This window comes from Eulemur rufifrons, chromosome 7, assembly GCF_041146395.1.
Source record: "Eulemur rufifrons isolate Redbay chromosome 7, OSU_ERuf_1, whole genome shotgun sequence".
NCBI lineage: Eukaryota > Metazoa > Chordata > Mammalia > Primates > Lemuridae > Eulemur > Eulemur rufifrons.
The window spans coordinates 266560333-266588265 of NC_090989.1; the positions used below are offsets into that span (position 1 = coordinate 266560333).

Sequence of the window (27933 nt, forward strand, 5' to 3'; positions counted from 1 at the left end):
TATGGCATAATTATAATAACACGTTCAAATTTTACTTTGTGCACATGACTTATTTATTATAAAATGATAATAATTTAACTTAGTCAAATTAGAATTATTGGCATAATTAGGATTATATTATAGACATGACAAGCCCTAGAACAGTGTCTGCCAAATAAGAATTATCTAATAAATATTGGCTATAGTTACAATTATTATTATTGTTCTACCGAAACCTAATGATCAATGTTGGGTTTAATGTGTTGGTGATTTTGACTTTAATAATATGAATACTAATGCATAGAATGTTTACTTGTCTAAGTTAACATACAATAATGTGGTATTAATAACTTCATAGCTTTTTTTTGCCAATTTAGGATATTATATTATACCTAATCTAAACTCCACCAGCCAGGACTCCTTGAATTTCAGTGTTTAATGAAGTGTTACTTGATAACTCTGTGAGTATCTAATCCAGTCTTTGCCCATGTCAGGTATGGGAAAATACCATCCAAAGTTACTTTTTAATTTTTACAAATGTAGAAAAGGCATTGTTTTTGAGCATAGAGCTCATCATTAGACTGCTGAAGGAAATCAGTAGATTCTAGAAACTATTTATTCTCAGCATTTCAAAAATACTTTGACTGTTTTATTGTTGCTTCCATTTTGTATTAAACTTAGAATATATTAAAGTATAATCATAACTATTCCTTGGACTCAATCTATGTAATTGCCCTATATATCAGCTAATTATGCTCTCAAAACTGCCAGTTAACATTGGTTGCCAGGTTGAAATATATTAATAGTAATTCTGGAAAAATATTTTCATTTTATGGTACTCAAAGAAAGTTTCAGAGCCTCTTCATGAGATTGCCAGTGAATTTCAGAATGTAATAAAAGCAACTTAATGATTACTACCTGTTGATTCTTAAAGGTGGGTGAATATTATATAATAAAGTGTATAAGCTTTAATAAAATTTATAATTTTATACACTTTGTCTTTTATTTATTTCATTATGGTGTTTTTTTCTGGTTATGGGGCCTTTAGCAAAGGTACTATTTTACTATTATATAGTAGTTTTTACCTGGATGGACGGACAGTAGGTTCTTTTGAATTCTACATGCCTTTAAAATTTTTGCTTTGATTCTCCCTCATTTTTACATATTTGAACTGTAGCAACATCTTCATTCAAATATCGTGCCATAATATATATGATTTTCTATGAACATGTTATTTATTCAGCTCCTTTTCTGATTGCCCAGTGACACTTAAAGTTGTATATTGTTCCACCATCACATTATGTCATTTTCATATGTCATATCACATTGCCTTTTGTTTGAAAATTATTAGTGCAAAAGAGAATTTTTTAATTTACATCTGCTAAATGAATATAGCGTGAACAGGTTTCCCAATGAATTGGAAGTTGAATAATGTCACTTTAGGTGATTATGGGCCCTAATGTGAGCATAGATATAAAGACAAAGGGATGCTGAAATTACAGGGCAATACTTGGATATAAGGTGATTATCTAGATAATTTATAATATGCTCATTGATTGTATTTTTTATGATCAAAGTGAAAACAGATAAAAATGTTTGACATAGAATTAAAGACCTCCCAAGAATTTATTTGTGAAGTCCAGTGTGAGTAACAATTGTAGTGGAGTATTGTGCAAAAAAAACTACAGATTCTGCTCTGAAGTGTCAAAAACCAGAGATGAATGTATTATTTTGTGTGTATTAGTAATTGAATTCAGCTGTATGTAACAAAAAACTCCAACAGTGGCTTAAACAAGATCAGCAGTTTATCTTTCCCTTATGAATAATGAGTTTTGTCTATGTTCAGAGCTGATTTTGGTGGCTTTGTGGTATCACTTAAGGACCCAAGTTCTTTCTCACTATTCTCTCCCATCCTTAAGTTCTTGTTTTATGCTCCCAAGAGGCCTCTGGAGCTCTAGCCATCATATCTTTTTCTAGGTAGGAAGAAAGGGAAAGGACTAAAGGGAAAAGACAAAAACCAGACAAATTGGTGTTTCAGAAAGCTTTCCTAGAATCCCACCCTATGACTTCCATTTGGAAGCCCATCATAATCCCGAAAGACATAGTTGCGAATGCTATGATCCAGAATGTTGAAATCCTGAAAGGTCAAAATACTTAAAGTCTAAAATCCTGAAAATCACAATTCCAAAAATATGATTCTGAAAAAAATAATTTTAACAATTCTTTAAAAAACATGAGAGAACACATCATAGGTCACTTTACACAATAAAATAGGCAATAATAAACATAGTTTTGCAAGCATAAACACTCAGGTATACTAATGACAGTCACACAGATATAACATTTATGAGCAAATAAACCATATTCATAAAGAAATAGCTTATATAACTGATGTCATTTGAAATACTGTGACAGCCTAAGTCTTTTGATGAGATTGATCAAAAAACACAGTGGGCCACCACTGCATATACAGTCGCCCAAAAGCCAATATCTCGAGAAATTTTATCTTTCATAAATGCAGATGAACAAAAATGACATCTCAATTAGCCGGGCATGGTGGCGCATGCCTGTAGTCCCAGCTACTTGGGAGGCTGAGGCAGGAGGATCGCTTAAGCCCAGGAGTTTGAGGTTGCTGTGAGCTAGGCTGACGCCATGGCACTCACTCTAGCCTGGGCAACAAAGCGAGACTTTGTCTCAAAAAAAAAAAAAAAAAAAAGAAAAAGACATCTCTTCACTTATTGAGGAAGTTTCATTGTTTTTATGTACATACATAGTGCTCACACACAAAGTCAACATTGTGAAAATGTACCTTTTTGGAGTCAAATTTGCAAAAAGTGCATAAATAAATTAGAACTCTCTAAAAGCCTTTACATAATTTATACCTCCAGTTTTGGAAATGATGCGGAAATGAAATACATAGCATAGTGAATTGTAAAAAAAAAATAATGCTGACAATTTAAAATGGGGGGGGAACTAAGAAAAAGAAAACTAAAAAGGAAATGTGACATATGAAAAAGTATATTACAGGGATATATTATGGGCAGTTGCACAGACGTAGTCCATAAGAGCTGGTAGACTTTCACAGTAATTCATTATATTTTGTAGTTTTTTGCATCTACATGAATAACTGCTTTTTTTCTTTTAGTACATGGCTTTCCTCAGAGAATACATTCATATTCATTTTCTATGTAGCACTGCTCTTTTTGAAATTGTTCTGTGATTCAGTATACAATGACATGAGCTTTTCCTATTAAGTTTTCCCATTTTTCGTGCTGTGCATCTGTGTTGCTTTGGGTACGTGGAAATCCATTCCTCATGCACTTATATACAGACCACAAATTTGGCAGAAGTAATACTGGTGATCAAACAGCAACACTGTTGTGTAAATGCCTTCTTATCCTACTATGCACATAATTATTTTTCAACCAGTTAGTAACTTTGCTGGCTTTTTTAGGCAAATGTGGCTTTAATTTATTAAAAGCTCCTGGAATGTCATCTGCTGGATGAAATGCCAATGCAGGCAAATGACACATTTTAAAACTGAAGTTTGTGTCATTGCTGTATTGTGTGGCCAACCCACTCACCTGAATTTTTTTGCCAAATGCATTGGGCTGAATGAAAAAAATAAACTTTATTGGTAACACCTTGAAATTCACTTTTAGGAAGCTTGATTGTACCTAATTCCAAATCTGTCATTATGGTTTGAGGATTCAGTTGAATCCATTTTCTTCTGCAGAGTTCACCAAGTTTTCAAATAAGCGTTTATAAAGTGCTTTACTTTTTCTAGTCATTAATACATATATGAGCGGATAAGTTCTAGAATTTTCCAATCCAATAGGGACATGAATTGTATATAGTTGATTAAAAAACAATGGGGAGAGTTTTGAAAATGCCACCCATTAGCCAAAGTGAAGCATGTGCTAGTTTTTCTATATTAGATTTAGTGTTAAATATAAGTCTGTCTTCTTCAATAGTCAAATCCCTAATCAAGAGTAATTTACCATTTAATGTGTTTTGTAACACTGGAGGAACCTCAGTATCAGCAAGTGTCTTTGGTGTAGGTTGCTGGGCTTGTTGAATTGTTTTTATTTTCTGATGAAGAGTTTTCTTTGAAGACAAGCAGGGCACCATGTGTGAAGAGGCAGAAGTCATACATGATGCTGAATAATTTGTCAGGGGAGATATTTTTGTATTTTTTGCCTGCATTTTTACTTCTGTGATCTTTGAAACACTCACTGCACTTGTATGTGGAGAATTGTTGTGATCTACAAATTTTATAAGTATATGCTGTCCACTTGAAAGTCTGGTTATTGCTTGACTGTTGCAATTAAGCAGTTTTCTGCTTTCACAGCACCAATAATGATTAGCTTTTAAACTTTTATCTTTCACCATTAAAGTAGTCTCATACACTTGACTTATCACAGCCTTTTTGTGAGGGAACAGTTTCACAGATCTCTTTCATTGTGTTGTAAGGAATATAGTAAGAGGGAATGAAATTCAGCTTCCCCACTACCAAATCTGGATTAGGGTTCTCCAGAGAGACAGAAGCAATAGGGGGAGTGTGTGTGTGTGCACGCATGTATATGAGAAGAAATTTGTATCCCCTCTCATACATACACATGAGAAGCCCCACAAGCTAGAGACCTTGGAATCCTATTATTGTGGCTCAGTCCAGAGTCCAAAGGCCAGCAGGCCTAGAGTTCTGATGTCCAAGGCAACGGAAGAGAAGTCTGTCCTAGCTTTCAGAGAAAGACCAATTCACCTTTAGTATTTGTTCTCTCTGGGTCCCCAACCAATTGGATGGTGTCTGCCAACATTGTGGGCAGATCGTCCCCACCTAGTCCACTCAGATTCACACACCTCTGGAAACACCCTCGCAGACACATTCAAAATAATGCTTTACCAGGTTTCCAGGTATGCCTTAATGCAGTCAAGTTGACGCCTAAAATTAAGTCCACAAATCCACCCCTTGTTAATTTGGCACCCATACACATCTCTTTAAACCATACTTAGTTTCTAAATAAACACAGTAACAAGGTAATAGTTCCACCCCATATAATGCAACTATCCTGTGACTGGGATTTTGGGGATTTTAGACTTTGGGGATTTTAGACTTTAGGGATTTTAGACTTTAGAATTTTGATCTTTCAGGATTTCAGCATTCGAAATTATGGCATTTGGGATTGTGTCTTTCAGGATTATGATCCAAACCCCTTCCATTTACATGTCCTTGGCCAGAACTATGTCATAGGGCCATCCCTATTTCAGGGGAAGCTGAGAAATTAGTTTTAATGAGCACATTACTACCCCAACAAGTTGGGACACTCTGTAAGGACTAAGAGAGAATGGACATTGGGTAGGCAAAATAGCAGTCTTTGCTACACCAATTAAATAGCTATGTTAAGAAGTTTAGAACACACACACACACACACACACACACACACGAATCTTTCTCTTTTATCTGCATTTCTTCTTTAACTAAAGTTGTATGAAAGAAATATAAATAAGTCCCTAAATTGCTAGAGTATGAGGAAAGTGTAGGATCATGTAGTCTTGTCATTTTAGGCTTAGGCATAATTAGTGACTTGTCTGAGGCCCCAGACAGCAGTTCCAGGCCTGGAATTTGAAGTTCCCGACTCCCTGATTGGTCACTGTTCTCTCCATTTTCTGTGCTGCTTTGTGAACTCTGATTACTCACATGTTAACTCTTGTACATACACAAGGCAGCTGTTTTGGTTACACCATCAGAGGGAAAACCCTCTAATCCTTTGAATGATTACAATAAAAGTGATGGGAGGAAATTTCATGTTTCTTATTTGAGAGTTTTATGTGTTCACTTTGTAAGTGTTGATGGCAGTGGCAGTATTTATATATTCATTCATTCTTTATTCATTTATTCTGCAATGGCTATATGCCAGACAATAGATTATAACATCTCAAGAGTAGGACCATGTCTTATTAATTTCTGTGTCTCCAAGTAGGTCCTCATGGATGAGTGAATAATTAAGTCATAGTCCTGCCCTCAGGGAATCCCCAGTTGGATCCAGGAGACAGACAAGAAAATCAATGATAATAGTGCAGCAAAGGCACATTTCTCAATAGGTGACAGAGGCATGGGGAAAGGGAACCTAAATAAATCTCTGAGGCAGGAAGAGGGTCTGGAAAGACTTCAACAGGAGGTGGCCTCAAGTTCAGTTTGTTTGGTTTTGTTCTTTTATTCTAGGCAAGCTGTGAAAAAAGTACTTGGTCATGCCAAATCTACTCCTTTGTTTCCTTCTTTCTCTCTCTCTCTCTTGCTCTTTCCACCCCCGCCTTTTCTCTCTTTTTTTCCTTTCTCCGTGTGTGTGTGTGTGTGTGTGTGTGTGTGTGTCTGTGTGTCTGTCTGTCTGTCTCTCTCTCTCTCTCTCTCTCGCTCGCTGTCTTTCTTTTCTTTTTTCCTTTTCCTGTTGGAGGTCTTGCTAAGTTGCCCGAGATGAATTCAAACTCCTGGGCTTAAGCACTCCTCTGCCTCAGCCTCCACCTCAGTGTCCTGGGATTACAGGCACACACCACTGTGCCTAGCTCCAAGTTTAGCTTTGAAGGGGCTTGCCAGGGGAGAAAAGAGAAGGGCTGCATTTCAAGCCAAAGAATGAGTTTTTAGAGGCCCAGTGGGATGAGAAACTGTGTTTAGAAAAGAGGGGACAAGAAGAAGAATAGGGAAAAGCCATGGGGTAGTAGGAAATGAGGCTTCAGAGGCAACTATGGCCACATCAGTAAAGACCTCAATAGCATGTTAAAGGATTTGAATTTACCTAACCCTGCTGATGGGGTGGGGAGCCACAGAATAAAGGCAGGAAACAGGATCAGGTGTGTACTTTGGCATGACCACCTGGCATTGCATTTAGGCCTTAGTGCCTGAGTGGAGAGGCACCTCTTGTCACCACAGCTGCAGATGACCAGGGCAGACTAAACCACACACAAAGATCCTTGTGCCTCCCTGCCCAATTCTCCCAGGACCTCCCTCCTCTCAGAGCCTTACTTAGCCTTTCCATCCACTTGCAGACTCCACATGCCCCCTTTCGCTTTTCCTGTCCATCTTGTCCTCAATGTTTACCCAGCCAAGGACTCATAACAAGTGGTTCTTTTTGTCTTCTGCTCAGTAAGGAATGATTTACTCCTATTTGGTAGTTGGTTATTATGGGGTTTATGGGACCCTCAGATGGTGGAATGTACCAGACATGCCTTTTACCTCTACTTGTGGGATGAAAGGCAGTATTTCAGGAATTTCAGACAGCCAGGAGGGTGGGAAGCTGCTGCCAAGGGTAGTGAGAGTGCTGATGCCTCCCCATCTTTGCCTCTGGTCTGTAGCCTTCCCTGCCAGCGAGTGTCCTCCCAATCTGTTCTCCTTCCCTGCTGAAGATTTTCTTTCCCACTTCCCAAATTTAGCCCCTCATTCTCTCCTTGGACTTCCAGTTGCATTGTTTTCTGATGACCAGCTGACGATTGACTTCCCTTCTCTGACATCCATCCTAGAATGGATGCAAACCTCCTCTGTTGGTTCTGCCTTACTAGGTGTTTCTGATGACTAAGGGTGACATTGGAAGTGCATCCTCTTGGTTAATACAGTAATATACACATTTTATCATTAAGGAGCTGACTGAATATTTCTCTGTGACTTTGGAAGTAAAATGTCCTGTGAAAATCTCCCCTCCTTTTTATTGCTTAATTGTTTCTTTTTTTCTTTCCCTCTTTTTTTCTTATGCAGGAATTATAACAGTAAAGGAAACTAACAAAATTTTCCTCCAAATCAACAACCATACGTCATCAGCTGTTTTTACTTTTCCCTGTATTCCCTTCTAGTCCCTGATTGTATGCAGTGATATTAACTAGATTCAGTTTTAAACTGCATTTCTTTTTTATGCCAAATGATCATAGTTGGAAGAAATGAGACATGGGTAATGTCTTGGGTAATAATGCCTTCTTATTTTGATTATTTCCTTTTAGGAAAGATACTGCTGATCCTGGAACATGGAGGATTGTCTTCATACCTCATCTGAGAATCTGTCCAAGTTGGTCAGCTGGGCCCACAGCCATGGGACCATTTGCAGTCTCATTCCAAACCTGAAACACTTGCTTTCAGAAGGTTCCCATGGGAACCTGACAGCAATGTGGGGCTGTAGTGCTGGCCATGCTTATCACTGGCCACTCACAGCTACTTGCAGAGCTGGGTCCCAAGAGAGAGTCTGTTTCCAGGATAACAGAAGTTTCAACTCTGATAGTCCCAGTATAATCGGGGTGCCTTCTGAGACACAGACTAGCCCTGTTGAAAGGTACCCTGGGAGAACAGTGAAAGCGAAGCTAGACTGTAACCGGACCAGAGACTCTTGCGATTTCTCCTATTGCAGTGAGCCCTCTGAACTGGATGAAGCTGTTGAAGAATATGAAGATGAGAACACCCTCTTTGACATGGTTTGTGAGTCCTCTGTTACAGATGAGGATAGTGACTTTGAACCCCAAAACCAAAGGCCTCAAAGCATTAGTCGCAAAAGGCCTGGAATAGTTGCGTCTTCCCTCCTTTCAAGCTCCCAGGTGCAGATGGTAGATGAATGCAGCAATGACGTCATTATCAAGAAAATCAAACAAGAGATTCCTGAGGATTATTACATTGTGGCAAATGCAGAGCTAACAGGAGGCGTTGATGGACCAGCCCTGTCATTGACACAAATGGCAAAACCCAAGCCTCAGACTCATGCTGGTCCCTCCTGTGTAGGGTCTGCTAAGCTGATTCCCCATGTAACATCTGCCCTCAGCTCGGAGCTAGACCCACACGGTATGTCTGCATCCCCCTCTGTGATCTCCAGACCAATCGTCCAGAAGACTGCTAGGGTATCTCTGGCTTCACCAAACAGAGGACCCCCTGGTGCCCATGGCCAGCAGGTGGCCATGCAGATGCCTGTGAGCACATCCCACCCTAACAAACAGATCAGTATCCCTTTGTCTGCCCTGCAGCTGCCTGGACAGGATGAGCATGTTGCTTCTGAAGAGTTCCTGTCCCATCTGCCCAGCCAGGTCTCCTCCTGTGAGGTAGCCCTTTCTCCCTCAGTTAACACAGAGCCAGAAGTGAGCTCCAGTCAGCAGCAGGCCCCAGTTGCTCCAACCATAACCACTGAGGCCACAGCACAGTGCATACCAGGTATGGCATGTGAGGCGACAGCAAGTCCCTCTTCCACGTGCATCAAAGAATTCCGCGCCGTCAGCACTTCCCAAACCATGGGCTCTGCTAGAATTTAGTCCTTTGTTGGTCTCAGAAAGATAGAAATAATGAAATATATTACATCCAGGTGATACTATAAAGGAAATTCATCAGCATTGAAGCCATGCATCCAGTTGATGTATCTTAGGGCTGAGAGGACAGCTGTAAGATTGTGCTGTTGATAGTGCATGGTTAGATTTAAGGTTGATATCTGACCGTCAGCTGAATTTTTATATAGTAAAGTTATTTTTGAAAGTTTTTAAAAGATGCTTTTCTGTCAGTACCAAGGTATTTAGTTGCTGTTTGAAGCCAATATGATGTTGGTAGGGTATATAATGACAATAGACCTAATGCTTTTCCATTATTATTTATTTGCCTGAGCCAACTTGGCATTGCTATTCATTTTAGTTGCTGTGGTAGTTTAAGTAAGTTTTTTTAAAAAAGCAATGAACATTTCTCAAAGAAGTATATGATCTTTTCTCTTAAAATTTCAAAGAATCAGGTAACACATTTCTGGAACATGTGAGCCTAACTAGAATGGATTGAGAGGAGAGTGAAATAATTGTACGAGGTCCCTGCACCTATAATTCTCACATTCTAATGTTCTTTAATTCTGACATTCATTTTGGGCTATATTCTATAAGGGGTATTTGGGTTCATGATTCAAGTCTAATAGGCTAGAAGTAGAAACATTGACAAGGATGAACAGACATGCAGAGAATATAGAAAGCAGAAATCTGTGACACATTTTGGTTTCTTTCAGTCCTTTTCCAAAAAGTCCTGTATTTTGGGAAAAGCTTCCTAGAAGCCTGAGGCACCTGTGCTTTTACCCTGAAATTTCCCAGAATTAAATTGCTCTACAAACATGTTTTTCCAATTTTACTGTCAACTTTAGGCTTCCCAAAGGAAACCTTCCATTTATGATTTTTTAAACAAGCAAGGTATGATTCATAAAATATGCACTGAAAATATTTATATCCCGATTGAAAATTCTGCTTTTCAGTTTATCCATTTTTCTTTCTAAGTTTTATTGAGATATAATTCACTTATCATAAAATTCAGTCTTTTAAAGTGTACAATTCAGTGAGTTTTGGTGTATTCACAGAGTTGTACAGCCATCACCATTATCTAATTTTAGAATATTTTTTGTCACCCCGGAAAGAAACCCCATACCCATTAGCAGTCACTCTTCCTCTCCCCCCAGTTCCTGGCAACCACTATTCTGCTTTCTATCTCTATGGATTTGCCTATTCTGTACATTTCATATGAATGGAATCATATATTACCTCCTTCTTCACTTAGCATGTTTTCAAGGTTAATCTATATTGTAGCATTTCCTTCCTTTTCATTGCCAAGTAATATTTTATTGTATGAGTATGACATATTTTATTTTTCCTTTTATCAGTTGATGGGCATTTGGATTGTTTCCATCTTTTGGCTATTACTAATAATGCTGCTATGAACATTTGTGAGAAGTTTTTATGTGGACATGTATTTTTTCTTGCTTGAGTAACTACCTAGGAGTGGAATTGTTGGATCCTATGGTAACTCTATGTTTAACTTTTTAAGGAGCTGCCAAACTGTTTTTCAAAGCAGCTCCACCATTTTACATTCTCACTAGTAATGTATAAAGGTTCCTTTTTCTCCACATCTTCACCAACACTTGTTATTTTCCATGTTTAAAAAAATTGTAGGTATCCTGTTGGGCGCGTGAAGTAGTATCTTGTGCTTTTGTTTTGCATTACCCTAATGACTGATGATATCGAGCTTTTTTTCATGTGCTTTTTGGCCATGTGTATATTTTCTTTTGAGAATATCTATTTAAATACTTTGCCCATTTTTAAATTGGATTGTCTTTTTATTGATTAAGTTATGGGGTTCTTTATGTGTTCTGGATATAAGACCCTTATCAGATATGATTGGCAAATATTTTCTTCCATATCATGGGTTGTCTTTTTCTTTCTTTTTAAAAAAATATTTTTCAAAATTTTACTTTAATCATTGAATAATGACATGGTCTTTGATTAATCTTCACATCACTAGGCAAAATGTTATCTTTATTAGGCTGGTGAAAGTTTTTATTCTAGGAAATCTAACTGTTGATATATGTAGGATATACGTAGTAGCTTTTCACTTAAATAGTTTTGACTCTAGTTTCTTTATTTGCTCCTCCCGCTGCCTTTATTTATTTATGTTTTTGTAAATAGACTTACCCTGAGTTTTCTATATTTTCACTTCATTTATATTTGAGGGTAGAATTCAGAAATGTATTTTGCAAAGTGGTCCAGTATACCAGTTTGGTAAGACTATTATTTGTGTCATCCACCCTTCCACTAACTTACCCTGCAAAAAGCAAGGTGCGAGACTTCCTTGCATCTGCTTAGTGGATAGTAAATGAGACACTGAGGCTCTTTACTAAACCATATATATCTTACTATGTAATTATTTGGGAAAAGAAATTCAGCCTATTTGAAAGAGAAATAATTTTAATTCCTTTATTATTGTGTATATTACATTCTCTTAGGTTTTTGTTCTTCCTTCATGGGAATCACACTTCTTATAATAGCTATAAAAAGCAAGCATGGCCAAGGATAACATGTAATATATACAATCATAAACTGTGATTTTGGCTTTACTCTAAGAAGGACTGGTTTGACTTGGAGTTGAACCTTCAAAAAAAAAAAAAAAAAAACAGTATGAAGAACTGGTAATAAGAATTTCCTAAGGACTGGTCCTCATGTTTTTATCTGTTTTCTGTGGAAGGATATCATATTGCTGAGATGTCATTAGCTTTAGAGAAACACTGTTTGGACTAGAAACAGCAGTGGGACAAATAAAAATCTGATTGACATTTTTCTTTTGTGAGAGGTGTATAGCGTTACTGTATAATTTACCTATGTTCTCTACCGCCCAACTAGATTCTGTGTTCTAAAGTTTTATTCATTTATTTGTGTTTGCATATTTATTTATAGTAATCATTTTAAACATAGATTTTAAAAAATTTAGACTCTAACATGTCCAAATGTATATGAATGACTTTGTACAGATGGACCTTACACAGTTAATATGTAAAGCACACTTGAGACTAAGCAAAGAAGAAAAATTCTGAAAGAACTGGCTGAAATCTAAATCAGGCTCTTTTGAAATGAATGCTATGTAAGCTCGAGTCTTTATTAGATCATTACAGAAGTACTGCATATCTTTAAATAATATTTTTTAAATAATAATTTGACAAATGACTATTCAGTCTACCAGAAACAAAGAGAAATTGTTCTATTTTTGTTTAGTTTTACAAAGGCCATTTAAATTCTATTCCTCTAGTGGAAAATCATCCTTATTTCTGTTCAGAACTGAACTCATAAAGTTAGAAAATGTTAATCAAGGTGTGGATAAAATCATTAATTTTCATGTCAACCCTGCCATAGTGCTCAATCCAAATCTTAGCAAACAATGAGTAAAGAGGACATATATTATTATTAGAATTATTGACTACCTACCAGTAGCTTGGATTCCATTAATTTTTGAGATTTTTATGTAAATTTTTGCCATTTGTCATAATGAAATTTAAATCTTTATTGCATTGATTTGGATTTTCATGTGTATATGTATATTTATTAAATATACTCACATACATACAGCTTTCTTTATGTTTTTGTGCAAGGTTCCCTTTTATTAATCAACCCTTTTCCCAGAAGTTTTATGGTAGCAAGAAATATTTGCTTATCAGATTTGTAATATATATATATATTTCTTTTGAAAATACACATTTTTATCTTTTCATAATAGATTCATATGTGTTTTTTTATATTAGAAATAATAACTCATAGTCTATCATGTGTGTTGAAATACATTTCCCACTTTACCATTGGCTTTTAATTTTGTTGGTAGCATTTTCTGAGGTATGGATTTTCTTAATTTTTATGAAGACTGTTCTTTGTCATCTTTTCTGTCTTTGGTATTTTGCTTAGAAAGTCCTTTCCCTACCTTGATATCACATAAATATCTATATTTTCCTCTTTTATGGTTCTTTTATGATTTTCTTCTCCTTTCCTCTCCTCTTCTCTCCCCTTTCTTTTTTAACATTTAACTCTACAATTAGGTATATATTTTGGGGTGGAATCTCATGTCATTATTTTTGCAGACAGTCAAATGCCCCAGCATTATTTGTTGAATAATTCCCATTCCCCACTGAATTGATTCATATACCACATATACCACGCTGTTGTTTATTATTGGGTCTGCTTCTTGTTTTCAATTCTGTTTTTATTAATCTCTTTATGTTTTCTGGTAATTTTTACTGTTTGATTATATTTTGTGCAAAACAGTACATTCAGAGAGAAAGAGTAGTGTAGGCTAAATCATTTAATATACTTTTTTGAAAAATTACTCATATAAAATTGAATTCAGTAAGTTTTAAGAAATTGATTAAGGTATATATTACTTCCAGTTGTTTGATCTCTGTTGGCACAATAAACAGTGGTTTCTTTTATCAGAAACAGAAAACCTGAGTTAAAATACATTAAGGAGAGAATAAATTGCCTTATAGTCCAAGGACAGATCTTCAAACAAGCTTACATCCGGGGTATAGACAGCATCTAGTTTTCCCCTTGACGTTTTTCACCTTGACTTCTTCCATATCAGATTCACCTACAATACTCGATCCCTGCTTGGACCCAAGATGGTTGTGCTGCCAGATTTCACATCTAGCAGTAGACAGAACCTATGTCCACAGCATTCCGGGTAACCCCTGACCCAGTCGGCCCCCACCCTGGAAATAGTATTGAGATCTGCCCTATGCAAACCACATAGCTGAGCGTGAGGGTGAGGTGGGAATGTTCTTCTAAGAACATTCTAAGTATTATTCTTGAGAGGGACAGCAGACCAGTACCTGCTACTACTTATGTGAGGGTTTTTTTGTTTTGTTTTGTTTTGAGTGTTTAGTTTTTTCATATGGGCAGATAGGAAGAGTTGTTATGCATTTCATTCAAAGGCAGAGTATACTGGAACAGTGTTCCAGAATGTATAAATGTGTATGCTTATGTAGAAGTATGTATAAATGTGTATGCTTATGTGTATATATATATATGCATATGTATATGCATATACATAGGTACACATTTTATGTATTTCCTTATTCCATGAGAAATGTATACCTCTTTCAAGAAGAAACAAGACTAAAATTTTGTTTTCTTGTTCACACCTTTTCCTCTAGTTTCCTGCAGGAAGACCTGGGATGTAAATTTTGAAAGATAAGGGAGACAAAGTAAAAATTCAGCCTTTTTTTTCCTTGCCATCATTTTCCTCCTTATCACAAAGGAGTGCACATCTGAAGATTAATATGGCAGGCGGCTCTGGGCTGAGACAGTGGAGCCTGGCCACTCAGAGTTTAGAATCAGATGTATCTGAATTGATTCCCAGCCCTACCTCCTGCTGGCCTGGTGACCTTCACTAAGTCATTTTTACTTCTCTGAAACTCAGTTTCCTCATTTGTAAAGTAATAATGTCTGTTTTGCAGGGTTACTGTGAGGACCAAATGCAAAAATATGGATACAGCCCTAAAGAGAGTACTTGATGATAAACATTTAATAAATGGATTATTTCCACCCTTATTAGTATTTTTATTTCCATTATCATCATCATCATTAATTGTGTTCATTACTCTTTAAGAAGTGAAGTAGATTCTGATTTTATGCAGCTATACCCATTCCTCTACTAAAATATGGTCCATGGGCCAGTATCACCAGCATCACTTGGGAGCATATTATAAATGCAGACTCTCAGGCCCCATCCCAGACCCACAGAATTGGAATCTGCATTTAACAGGATCTCCAGGTGACTCTGCATGCACATTAAAGACATTAAAGCTTGAGAAGCAGTGATCTAGGAAATGCAGGATCCAAATTATAGGCCACATTGTCCTTCCATCTGGCCACCCAGTAACTTTGAATTCTCTTCCTGTATGAGGGAATTCCCTCCTTTGTGCACCAGCACTTCCCCTTAGGAGAGGCCAGAAACTTACCTTCCAATTTTATATTTCAGCAAGGTCACAGTTTGTGACTTTAGGCTTTGCCAGTCAAATATACCCACACCAGGCTCAGGGAAATGCAAATTAAAACAACAATGATATACTATTTTACTCCATCAGAAAGGCAAAAGTTATTAATATTAATTATTGCAAGTGTTGGAAGGTATGAAAAAATGGCGACATGCTGGTGGGAACATAAATAGGTACAACTACTTTGGAGAGCAATTTACAATATCTAATAAAGCTAAAGGTGTGCATATCGTACAACCTAGAAATTCAGTTTTTTAAGTATCTGCCTTAGACTTCTTCATAGATATATAAAAGGAGATATGTGCAGGGATATACATTGCAACTTTGTGATAACAAGGGGAAAAGTCAGTTAACACCTCAATGTTTATCAATAGAGAAATGAATGAATCAATTGTGGTATATTTTTCAATGGAATAGATGAATCAGCCATTTACTAATATGAATAAATTGGCCAGGTGTAGTGGCTCATGTATGTAATCCTAGCACTCTGGGAGGCTAAGGGGAGAAGATTGATCGAGGCCAAGATTGTGAGACCAGCCTGAGCAAGAGTAAGACCCCCATCTCTACTAAAAATAGAAAAAATTAGCTGGGTGTGATGATGCATGCCTGTAGACCCAGCTACTCAGGAGGCTGAGGCAAGAGGATCATGTGAGCCAAGGAGTTTGAGGTTGCTGGGAGCTATGATCATGCCACTGCACTCTGGCCGGTGTGACAGAGTTGAGACCCTGTCTCCAAAGGAAAAAAAATATCTATATATGTATATAGATATATATACATATAGATATATAGATAAATCTTGAAAACAAAGTTGCAGAATATTATTGTATTCGAATATTATTAGGATACCATATCTTTTTAAAAAAACATGAACATTGCTATGTATTGTATGTTATTCAGACACACATACACACACACACTTAAGTGTAGACTGAAAGTAGATACTCTAGATGCGTGATAGTGGTTGTTTTTGTGGGAGATGGGAATGGATACATGGGAAGCTAGAACTGTATCTATAACATTCTTAAAATACATATTTAACAAATAGGACAAAATGTTAACATTTTTTAAATCTGAGTGGTGGAAACATAAGTTTATGTTAACAGGAGGCAACCTTAGCATAGTGTGTAAGGGTAGAACTCCAGACACAACAGCCTGGGCTTAAATCCCAGCTCTGCCCCTCCTTTTCTGGGTGACTTTGGCAGGTAAGTTAACCTCTCTGTGGCTTAGCTTTCTCATTTGTAAAATGAAGATAATAATGTATCTATCCTATAGGGTTGATACATTGATTAAATTAATCCATACAAAGCCCTTTGGTTCATGATGAGCATGCTTTAGTTAGTATTATTCTGTATACTTTTCTGTACGTTTCAAAATGTAATTACTTTTTAAATATAGATTGTGAAACATAAATAAAATTGTGGGGTATTTATGAAGGCATTATGACATTATTACTGAATATGGAGATTTTTTTAAAAAGCAAACTTCGTTACCATTGTCTTCCAGTGTACTTGTTTATGGACAAAGAATTTGAGAATTATCCTCACAAATGTTAACACTGTGAGTTTCCTCCTTAGGATTATGATGGGATGCTCATCATGGGAAAGTTTTTGAAAGCTCTTCTGCTAGAAAAAATAAAAAACACAAAAACAAAATGTCCTCTGTTATCTATATAGCAATTTTATTTCTGGGGTCAACATTGCCCGAGTTCAACAAAGAAAGAGGTTGTTTCCTTTATTTTCCTGTTGGGAAATGAGGCACAGAAAAAGTAGATGATTTGGTGGAAGTTATGGTGGGTGGGTCTCCTCTTTGTTCACTAAGAGGGATGGGATTGTTGCTTTGCACCATGGTCTTCTGCCTGTGTTGGTATAGGAGTAGCCTAAACTGCTGATTGCTTCCTCTTCCTCTTCTTTTATTTCAAGTCATACCCATTACTTATCCAAAGCTTAGGCTGCTAGATTATATCCTAAAGAGATAATTTATTTTTTCTGAGAATTATTTTTAAAACGACCCAGGGTTTAATAGGAGCATTGACTATATTGGGAGCAGAGATATAGTCAATATGTGTCTTAGTCTTTTTTCTACTAAGCATCTGGACAAGTCACTTGCACTTCAATTTATCAAACCTTTTTTCAGGATCAACTATATGACAATCACTGTGCTAGCTGGTGAAGATACAAAAATGAATGTCAAATCCCCTGCCCTCGGGATAGCAGTTTTAGAGAAGGAGGCAGAGAAACCAACAACTTCAACTTCAAGTATATAGAAAAAGATGTATAAAATATAGTGGAACATATATGAAGAACAGTTGACTCAGCCTCAGGGAACACATGGAAAGGTATTTCAGGTAGATGGAACAGCATGAGCAGAGACATTAGGGCATGAATATATGCAGAATGTTTAGGGAAGCAAGGAGTTGAATGTGGCTTGAGAGTAAATTTCAACCGAGCCAGGGGAGTTGCTACTGGAAAGACGGGCTGGAGCCGCCTGTGAAAGGCTCTACATGTAATATCACAAATGTCCTACATGGGGAGCAGAGGGACACAGTTCATTATCTTAGAAGATCACACTGATAACACTGGGGAAGAGGCTGGGACACAAGAGCTGTATTAGAAGGTATTATAGTAGTCCAGGTGGGTGGTGGCAGTATGTGCTCATATGAGTCAACAGTGAAGGTACTGGAGAGGAGGAGACAGGGAGATGTTTCAGGAGTTAAAGTACCAGAACTTGATGGCCTATGGGTGTCACCATCCCTATGTTCCCTGTCCAAAGCCACAGCACTGTTTTAGGCTACACCAAAAAGTCTTTAGGGCACAAAGATCTACAATGCAGTCATAATGTGAAGTCCTCTATGTGTAGGATAAACTAGTGGGAAGAGTTCTGAAGCATGCTGTGATCATTCATTCATCCATTCGTTGAACAAATATCCATTGGAAGCCTACAAAGTAAAGTGCCTGGTTCAGATTTGGTACTTCAGGTACAGCAACAAATAAGGCAGAAACACAGTTTCTGTTCTCATGCTGCCTATGCTCTAATGAGAGAGAGACACTCTTGCCCTCTCAAGATATCCCAAATTTAAAAAACAAAACTGTGTTTCAAATATTTGCTGAGCTGAGATGCTGTTAATCGAACTGTGAATGACTTTGTAAGACTAAATTAGTTGCCTTTAGATAACACATTTATTAAGACTGTTCCTAGGATGATATATGACTAACAGTGGTTAAATGAACAATTAAGCCACTATGATAAATGAAAGGCAAGTCTTTCTTAGATGGAAATTAAAAGTGTAGAGGCTGTAGGCAACCCATTCCACATCATAATTTATTTGAAACACTTTCAACTTAGCTAAAAATAGAAAACCTAGTTATATTAAAATTATATATTGCTTATTTTTGCAGACTAGTGACCTTTAAGAATTAAAAATATAATTGTTTACTAGTTTTCTGAAAGACAAAAGTAGAAAATCAGGTTAATTGCTTTATGTTGTACAAATGCACAGTTTTCTGAGAAAATATGTCTTAACGCTATTTTTTGAGTGCTTGCACATCCTTTTTTAGTATCATTTGTCTTAGAATTTCACACAAAAATCTTCCCAATTGGCTTTTTATGTCTTTAAGGGCATTTTCATATTATACCAATGAAGCAAAAACTCTGTTATTTAGATATATTTAAAGTTCACCTATGTATGATTGAGACTTCCCAATATGCAAAATGTACCCAAATACAGTAAACTAGCAAATGCTATAAATCTTAGAGTATAATTTTCTTTCACTGAATTTGGATTTGACTAAGACTGCTAGGAGGCCAGGAACCACTTTACAACTGAAGAGGCATTGACCTTGGTTTTCTAGATTGGTATCCATTCCTTGTGGTCTGAAAAGATGAAATAATGTACCACCTCAGGGCAGACAAGTCAATGTCAGGGCACTGAAGCCATAGCTCCAGCATCCCGTGAATTCAAATGTCATTCCTGTATCTGTTTTCATTAGAGAAGCAGCAGCCGCCGCCTCATCACCGGTAGAACTGCCTGACCATCTTGGGTCTCCGCAGGGATAGGCAGAGTGCAAGTGATCCACCTCAGTTTAGGTCCAGCAGTAACTTCTCTTTCAATCTAGGTCTCATTTATGTAACTAATGGCTTGTTTTCCCAAAAGCATGTCTTAGAACCAGAAGACGTATTTATAGAGCATAGCAAAAATGAAAAATTATGCTTCTATGGCTCCAAGGCAATTTTAAGCTTTATTTTGGGTGAGAACAGTGACCAGATTTACAATCAAGTAAATCTGATTTAATGCATCTTAGTTTATTGACTATTATGGTACACATATCAGTCTGTTTCTTCAGTAGTCCCTTAAAATCTATAGGATTGCTTTCTTAGACCAAGAAAAACATTTTTACAGCCTTGTTCAATTTTCTTTATTTTTATCAAGGCAATACTTGTATGTGGCAATCAGTAAAATAATATTGCTGAATAGTAACAATCTTTCACCTTAGTTTTCATTACACCATAATCCCAAATCTTCAAAGGAAACTTCCTTTGAGCTTCCTTTTTTTTTTTTTTTTTTTTGAGACAGAGTCTTACTCTGTCGTTGGGGTGAGATTGCAGTGGCAACATCTCAAAGTTCACGGCAACCTTAAAACTCCTGGGCTCAAGCGATCCTCGTGCCTCAGCCTCCCTAGTAGCTGGGACTATAGGCATGCGCCACCATGCCCGGCTAATTTTTCTATTTTTAGTAGAGATGGGGCTCTTGTTCAGGCTGGTCCCAAACCCCTAAGCTCAAGTGATCCTCCTGCCTCGACCTCCCAGAATGCTAGGATTACAGGCATGAGCCACTGTGCTTGGCCAAGTCTTCCTATTTTTGTTCCATCCAAAATTATGAACAAATTGCATATATCTCTGTTTCTTGATTTATCAGCTTCATAAAATATCCATAGCCTCTTTGATATGAAAGATGAGGACTTAACTCCTTTTCACTAACCTTCCAATTTGATTGTGAGGTTATTAAAATATACAAGTAACAAATAGAAAAATTAAAAATAATGAAAGAGGAAATAAATATACTTCCGTCTAAAGATGAGGCTGTTAGTATCCCTGTTCTTTCTGCTCTTTTCTCCTCCCTTCGTCTTACCATCATGTTATTTTCGCAAGTTTGTCAATATTTTCATTCTTTCTTGTGGCCATAACTAAGTCTTTTCTGCTTTATCCATAGGTTGATTCTAAATATTCAGAACCAGTAATGCCTTTTTTGTTATCCTTGGCAGTGTAAACATTGTTCGTAGCTATTAGTGTTCAAAGATTGCTTTTCTTTCCATCCTGTTGAGTTTCACAACATCTGGCACACAGAGGAGAATGTTCCTAAGGGTTGTTTGGTAGATAAATGGCTTAATCCATGCAAAGGGCTTAGAGCAATACGTAGTACAGAGAGTACCTCGTACAGAGAGTAAGTCTTCAATACAGTTGTCCACACATTATTATTAGTACTGTATTTCATTGCATCTGAAATGTCATTGATTGTAAGATGTACTATTATTTTATGTTCCACAGAGAAAAAAAAAAGCATGCTATCAATTAAATTATAATCCCCAGGAATTATGAGACAAATTTCAGAGTTATTAAAACATGAAGAAGTGCATTTTAGAATCATTGAAATATGAGATTCTTGTTTTTGTTATTTTATGTGTTTGTGTGTGTTTTCCTAAATTTTTGGTAGCCTTTCTTGACAAAAGAGCAATATGCCGTCATCATATCTGTTTGCCACCCCCGCCTCCAGATTCCCATTTTGGGCCTTTAGTTTTCCTGCTGCACTTTGAACTATTAATAGTTGATCTACCCTAAGCCTGTAGTAATCCTCCTGCTCTGAGGTTTCTCTTCGGTTGTGTCCACTGTTCTCTGAATTTCATGTTTCCCTCTTTTTCCCTCTCATTTTACTGGAATCCATCAAATAATTTCCCAAGAATGAATAGATAGGAAGTAAACTTTTGAGTCCTTAAATTACCAGAAATTCCTTTCCACTAATGTGATTAAAAAACATTTTCCCTCAGTACTTGCTCCTTTTACAAAGATTATAGCTATAATAATCGCCCAAATCTCTTTGAAAATTTTAATTAGAAATTTTTTTTAAAAAGCTGTCTTTTGTTCATGAATTATCTTTTCCTTCAGTTTTTCTTTTTTTTCTTTTTTTTATTTTTTATTTTTTTGAGACAGAGTCTCACTCTGTTGCCCAGGCTAGAGTGAGTGCCGTGGCGTCAGCCTAGCTCACAGCAACCTCAAACTCCTGAGCTCAAGGATCCTCCTGTCTCAGCCTCCCGAGTAGCTGGGACTACAGGCATGCACCACCATGCCCGGCTAATTTTTTCTATATATATTTTTAGCTGTCCATATAATTTCTTTCTATTTTTAGTAGAGATGGGGTCTCGCTCTTGCTCAGGCTGGTCTCGAACTCCTGAGCTCAAACGATCCGCCCACCTCGGCCTCCCAGAGTGCTAGGATTACAGGCGTGAGCCACCGTGCCCGGCCATGACTAACAATCTTGAGTATCTTTTCATGTTTATGCCACTTTTAATATAAGAATTTTAGGCCGGGCGCGGTGGCTCACGCCTGTAATCCTAGCACTCTGGGAGGCCGAGGCGGGTGGATTGCTCAAGGTCAGGAGTTCGAGACCAGCCTGAGTGAGACCCCGTCTCTACTAAAAATAGAAAGACATTATATGGACAACTAAAAATCTATATAGAAAAAATTAGCCGGGCATAGTGGCGCATGCCTGTAGTCCCAGCTACTCGGGAGGCTGAGGCAGTAGGATCGCTTAAGCCGAGGAGTCTGAGGTTGCTGTGAGCTAAGCTGACGCCACGGCACTCACTCTAGCCTGGGCAACAAAGTGAGACTCTGTCTCAACAAAAAAAAAAAAAAAAAAAAGAATTTTAAAACATTCGGTACATCTGTATTTTGTCACTCAAGTTAGCAGCAGCCAGTAAATGTTAGTACTTTTGATTTGAATCTACCTGTTATACATAAGTAAGCCTGTTACTTTACCTCCTTTCTTCATTTCTCAAAGTGATTTATAGAAACAGAATTTTATTTATTTCCCTATAAAAGTACACATAACTATAATAGAAAAACAATTAGGTACAAATACAAGGTAATAAAGTGGCAAAGATATATCACTGAGTGGTATGGCTCAGTGTTACCCAATATAGTCACATGATGATCCATCATGGTGCCAGCAGAAAATATTAGATTTCCTGTTTTTTATTTAAACTAAGAAAGAAATTAAGTTTTACTAACCTTTAGTATATTGGTTGGCAGTAAGACTGTTGTTCAAAGCATTTTTACATGTCACAAAAAGTTTGGAGACCTCTAACAAAAACAATGAAATGGCTTATTATAGTTGAGAATTTTTTAAAAATTTAATTATTACTTAATTTTTTACCTTTAGCTTTACTCAATAGGGAAAATAAAGAATTCTTGTTATTCTAGGATATACTGTTTTTGTGAATTTGACTTTTTTTTAGGGTTTAATTGAATGAATATAAATGTATCTTCTTTAAAAATAATACCTGAAATTATATTTTGCAGAATAGTTTTAGTCTGTAGAATATATTAAGGTTTATGTTACAGGTCACTAGCTTTTTAACACTTTGTATACTGTTATAATTAATGCTGCTAAATTATTATTCTCTGTTATGAGAAACAGCCATCTATCTCATCACTAAGAGAAAAGCTTTATTTTTCTGTTTGCCAGTATTTATAAATCGGTAAATAGAATGCTAATCCATATAAAATACTTTAATTTTTATTTTATAAAGAACTTTCCAAAAATGTTTTGTTATTATCCACTGACCCACTTAGAGAAATTAGCATCCTCCTATCCATTAGGTTATTACTTCTTGGATGGAATTTAATGAATATGAATAGCTTAACTCAGAAGAGAGGGAGGTAATTTATTAGAGTTTTATGCATTTCCATTTTTATGTGTTATCTGTTTTCCTTTTGCTTTATGTGCCATACATCTTTTGTTTCAAGTTGATTAATAACTCCTTTTGTTTTTTATTTTATTATACATTTTCAGTAAAAGATGCCTTCATATTTTGATCATTACTGATTAAGATATGCACTTAACATAAATTTAATGTAAATTTAAAGAAGAAATGGTTTCTAATCAAAAATGTGTCATAACTATTTCTATTGTGTTATAGCATTTCATCTCTTAAATTCATCAGATGTTACCATGTATGTTACAAGGTTACCAGGTTACCCTGTATGTACAAGGTTACAGCCAAAGAATTTCAGTAAACTCATGAAAAGCACTTTTCAAATACTCAGTTCTGTTTTACTGATGCACTGTTAACAAAAAGTGATTCTTATAATATTTAGCTTCCAAATGTTTAGTACATGGGGTCATATGCTGTTAGCTCTCTGATTACTGCATGCAAAATACCAATAGTAATAGCCAACACTTACAGAATGCTTATTATCTCACTGATTACTCATATTAACTCAGTTCTCACAACTCTTTGAGTTTAGAAGTATAATCAACTCCATTTTACAGATGAACAAACTAAGTCACAGAAAGATTAAAGTTACCGGAAGTCATACAGTAAGATGGCATGAGAGCTGGAATTTTAACCCAGGCAAATTAATGCTCTTAACCAATAGGCATACTTGCCGTGGTGATGCTTCTCATGTATGTCTGAGCATCCTCCCTCTTAGCTGGAAAGCTCTTCCATGACCTGGACCAACTTTCTCTCAGTTTGCTTTATTCCTCCAAAAACTTCATTGCCAAAACTTCTATTCCTGCTCTTCCTTTTCTAGTCCCAGTCTCCACTTGCTTTTGCTGTCTCCACAAGGATGGATGAAAATCTAAGTGTTTAACAGCTGAGGAAGACATGTACAAACGTGCTTCAAATGATGCCTACCATGTTGTGGTGCTGAATATATTTTTATTGAATGTTGAAGCAAATAATTTCTAGAAATGGAGATAACTTTCATTTTTACTCTTTTCTTTTGGCTTCATATTTTTCTTATATAGTTTTAGTGTATCTTTTCTGATAGTCAAATTAATTCACTTATTTAATAAATATTAATGACTGCCTGCTGTTCATTTCTTCAATCAGGGGTGAATCAGTGGAAAATAAAAGTTCCTGCCCTCATGGAGCTTATATTCAAGTGTAAGCTCCTCGTAGACCTTATATTAGTCAAATAATCACACGAATAGATAATTACAAAGTATTAGACATCCTGTGATAGGATAGAGCAGAGAATTAGTTGGGGTAAGGGGAGGATATGGGAAGATCCTCTAAGGAAGTGAGATTTGACTTGAGAATGAAGGATGAGAGGTTTGGAAACGAGGCCAGGAGTGTATTCCTGATGGAGGGCCCAGCTTATTCAAACTCTCTGAGAGAGGTACTGAAAAGAGAACACATTTGGAAACTGGCATGGAGGCCACTGTGCCTGGAGTGGAGGAAACCAGGTGAGCTTGGTTTCAGATGGGAGCGCTGAGGTAGACCAGAGCCTTGTGGGAATACTGAGGATTGAACTTTCACTTAAGCGCAATAGAAATTCATGGAAGGAACTTAAGCAGGGGAGTGACATGGACAGACTGGAAATTTAGAAAGCTCACTCACTCAGGCTGCTGTGTGGAGAACAGTTTGAAAGGGGGCAAGCATGGGGCATAGGGAATTCTCAGTAGGCAAGAAAGAAATTTCTGTGTCACCAATGGATAGTAAATCCAATGCCAATTCCTTATTCAAGTCTTAAAATATATGATTTTATATGCTCAAAAGGAATATGTCAGAAATAGTAATTTATCTGTATTAGCAGTAGTTTTTGTTTTGAACATATGACAAAGTATATTTCCAGAGAAAAGTCACAAAAGAAAACTGAAGTGTATAGTTAAGACAGAATGGACTAGACTCTTGGTAATTGAAGAGTAATATTTTTAATTAAAAATTTAAATTGGAAAAATATGCATCACAGTGTATCCAGTGGCTATCTTTGGATGATGGATTTACAGACTGTTTTTGCTCTCTTCTTTGTGCCTTTTGTATTTTCTAAGGAAAATTTTTATATTAACCATATATGACTTTTATGGTAAAACAAATGAAGTTATTTTTATTAGGGGAAAAATACATAATATAACTTTTTCCTTATCTGAAGAGTGACCCTTTAAACCATCTGTTTTTTAAACTTCAGATATTTCTAAATTAGAAGATGTTTATGCACAGCAACTTTGAGGGTTTGTAAACGCACTGAGGTGAAATGTAGGCATGGCTGAATTCCTGAGCTGTGCAAGGACTCTTTTTTCCTTTGAAAGTGATTTGATATCCAATAAAATTTTTTTCTGAAAAGTCGGATGTTGAAAACAATGAAAGAACATGTATAGATTGGTGCAGTAATGCCTGTTTAAAATATTCTGTGCTATATACTAATGAAGCCATTAAAGAATGAACTGAAAAGGAGAGCCACATATGCAAAGTGGTGGCTTCATGACTGAAACGTTGGAAAATATAAATGTCATATCCATAATGAATCTATATGTCTTTTGTGACTACCTTAAGTCAAGGAGTTAAAAAACAAAATTCTTTTTGGAAATTGTATATCATGTCTTATATATCAAAGTTTGATGGCAGCAGCTCACTATGTATTTTATGTATTACACCAGCAGCAGATATTTCAGACACGTCAGAAGAAGGTACTCTTGATTCAGTGTCTCTGGCATATAATAAAAAAGTGGGGAGGAAATTTTCTACAGTCTCTAATAAGCAATATATCAATGAGTACTGTCAGATTCTGTAGAAAAGTCCACAACATGATTTATTGCATTAATTATAGTCATGTGGGTTTCATGCTGCTAACCCTGCAAATGCAGCCACATTCTAAAGTTGATTTAAGAATATATTTTGGCCAAGACGAAAGGCTTCTTATTGTGATTAATATAGTACAATATTTATTCTCTTGTTCCGCTCTTCTTTCACCTTTGCTCTGGTGCAGAATGCTTAATTTCTTTTCTGTGACTTGAAATTCAGTTTGAGATCTGAGGAGCTTCATCTAGTTTTTATTCATACCTGTCATCTGGTCTCCTTTTTGTCTCTTGTGTCTTCTTAGGTTTCACCTACTGTTACATCTTCTCCATATGTGAAGCCTATTTGAATTTACTCCCTTCTGAGCACATGTGGTTAGCCCAGAGTGGTCTCTAGCATAGCAGGGCTGTCCACGGTTTATTCGGTCACTCCTACAATGCTACATCTCTTTTTGAGGGGAAGGAACAATTAAAGAAAAACCCTCATTTTTTAAATTTAATTTAAAAAGCACCATTCTTACAAGAGAGCATTCCGTGATTATACCCTTGTTTAGAACTGTACTGAATTCACATGGTGTGTCTGCTTGCAGTGACACAGTAAGCTTATCAGATCACAGGCTTCTCAGTCTTACAGAAAGGAAGGTCTCTTGAGAGCTGTTTTAGCGAGATTAACTCCAGGTATTCACATGTGTCAATGACAAAATATTCATTGATGATGAGTGCCTAACATTGGTGGCCTTTATAGAGTCCACCTTGGAAGAATTAGCAAATATTTGCCACAAATTAAAGCATTAATGAAAGAGGAGCTCGGATGAGATAGGAAGAGCTCAATTTAGTAGGTTGGAACACATTTTCTAAGCAGTGATGTTTAAAGAGTTGAACTAGATGACTTATATGCCCAACACTGAGCTAAGCAGTTTCCTGTTTTATTCAATCCTCATACAACTCTTAAGAGATAGTAGGTACAATTATACCCATTTTATAATTGAAGAAACTGAGGCTTAGGTTACAAAACTTACACAGATTCACATAGCTGGTTAAGTGGCAGAGCTAGGACTTAAACCCCCAGGTAGTGGCAAAGCCGGAGCCTTTAACCATTGACTACACTACCTATGTCAGATGCCCTGAAAAGCATCAAGCAAGATAAGACTTGAAAAATGGTCTTTGGCAATTAGGTAAATAGTATTGAACTTAAGAATAAGTTCAGAGAAATTAAGAAAGAAAAAGTCTGAATCTAATGGGTTTCAGAGGGAAGTAATTTTTTAATTCATTCATTATTTTGTCTAAATGATACTAGTCAGTCCAGTATGATCTTTGATAGTTTTTTTCACTGAACAAAAATCACTTAAATAAATGTTATTTATTTAGCACCTGTTCTGTCTGGGAAATAAAAACTTTCAACCAGAAAATCTGTTCCAGCGGTGTAGCAGGTGCCGTAACTGAGGCAAGGCTGGGGGCTGAGGCTTATTTGAAGAAAGAAAAGCTTCTGTACAGCAAAGGAAATAATCAACAGAGTGAATAGACAACCTATAGAATGGGAGAAAATATTTGCAAACTATACATCTGACAAAGGACTGATATCCAGACTCTACAAAGAACTCAAATCATCAACAAAAGAACAAAAAACCCATCAAAAAGTGGGTAAAAGACATGAACAGAAGTTTTTTGAAAGAAGACAGACAAATGGCCAACAAACATAAAAAAAAATGCTCAACATCACTAATCATCAGGGAAATGCAAATGAAAACTGCAATGAGATACCACCTTACCCCTGTCAGAATGGCCGTTATTAAAAAGTCAAAAAACAATAGATACCAGTGTGGATGCAGAGAGAAAGGAACACTTATACACTGTTGGTGGGACTACAAATTAGTA

At 36.5% G+C, this 27933-nt stretch overlaps 1 protein-coding gene across 1 annotated transcript in view; it reads left to right on the top strand.

Annotated features, from left to right (window-relative positions):
• The window catches only part of KIAA1958 (KIAA1958 ortholog), a 132999-nt gene that overhangs the window by 52721 nt on the left and 52345 nt on the right, over positions 1-27933 (top strand). Inside the window, exon 2 of the mRNA XM_069474561.1 lies at positions 7963-9151. Within this exon, the coding sequence (XP_069330662.1) occupies positions 7987-9151 (1165 nt within the window). The 5' untranslated portion in view covers positions 7963-7986. The remainder of the gene's footprint in view (positions 1-7962; positions 9152-27933) is intronic.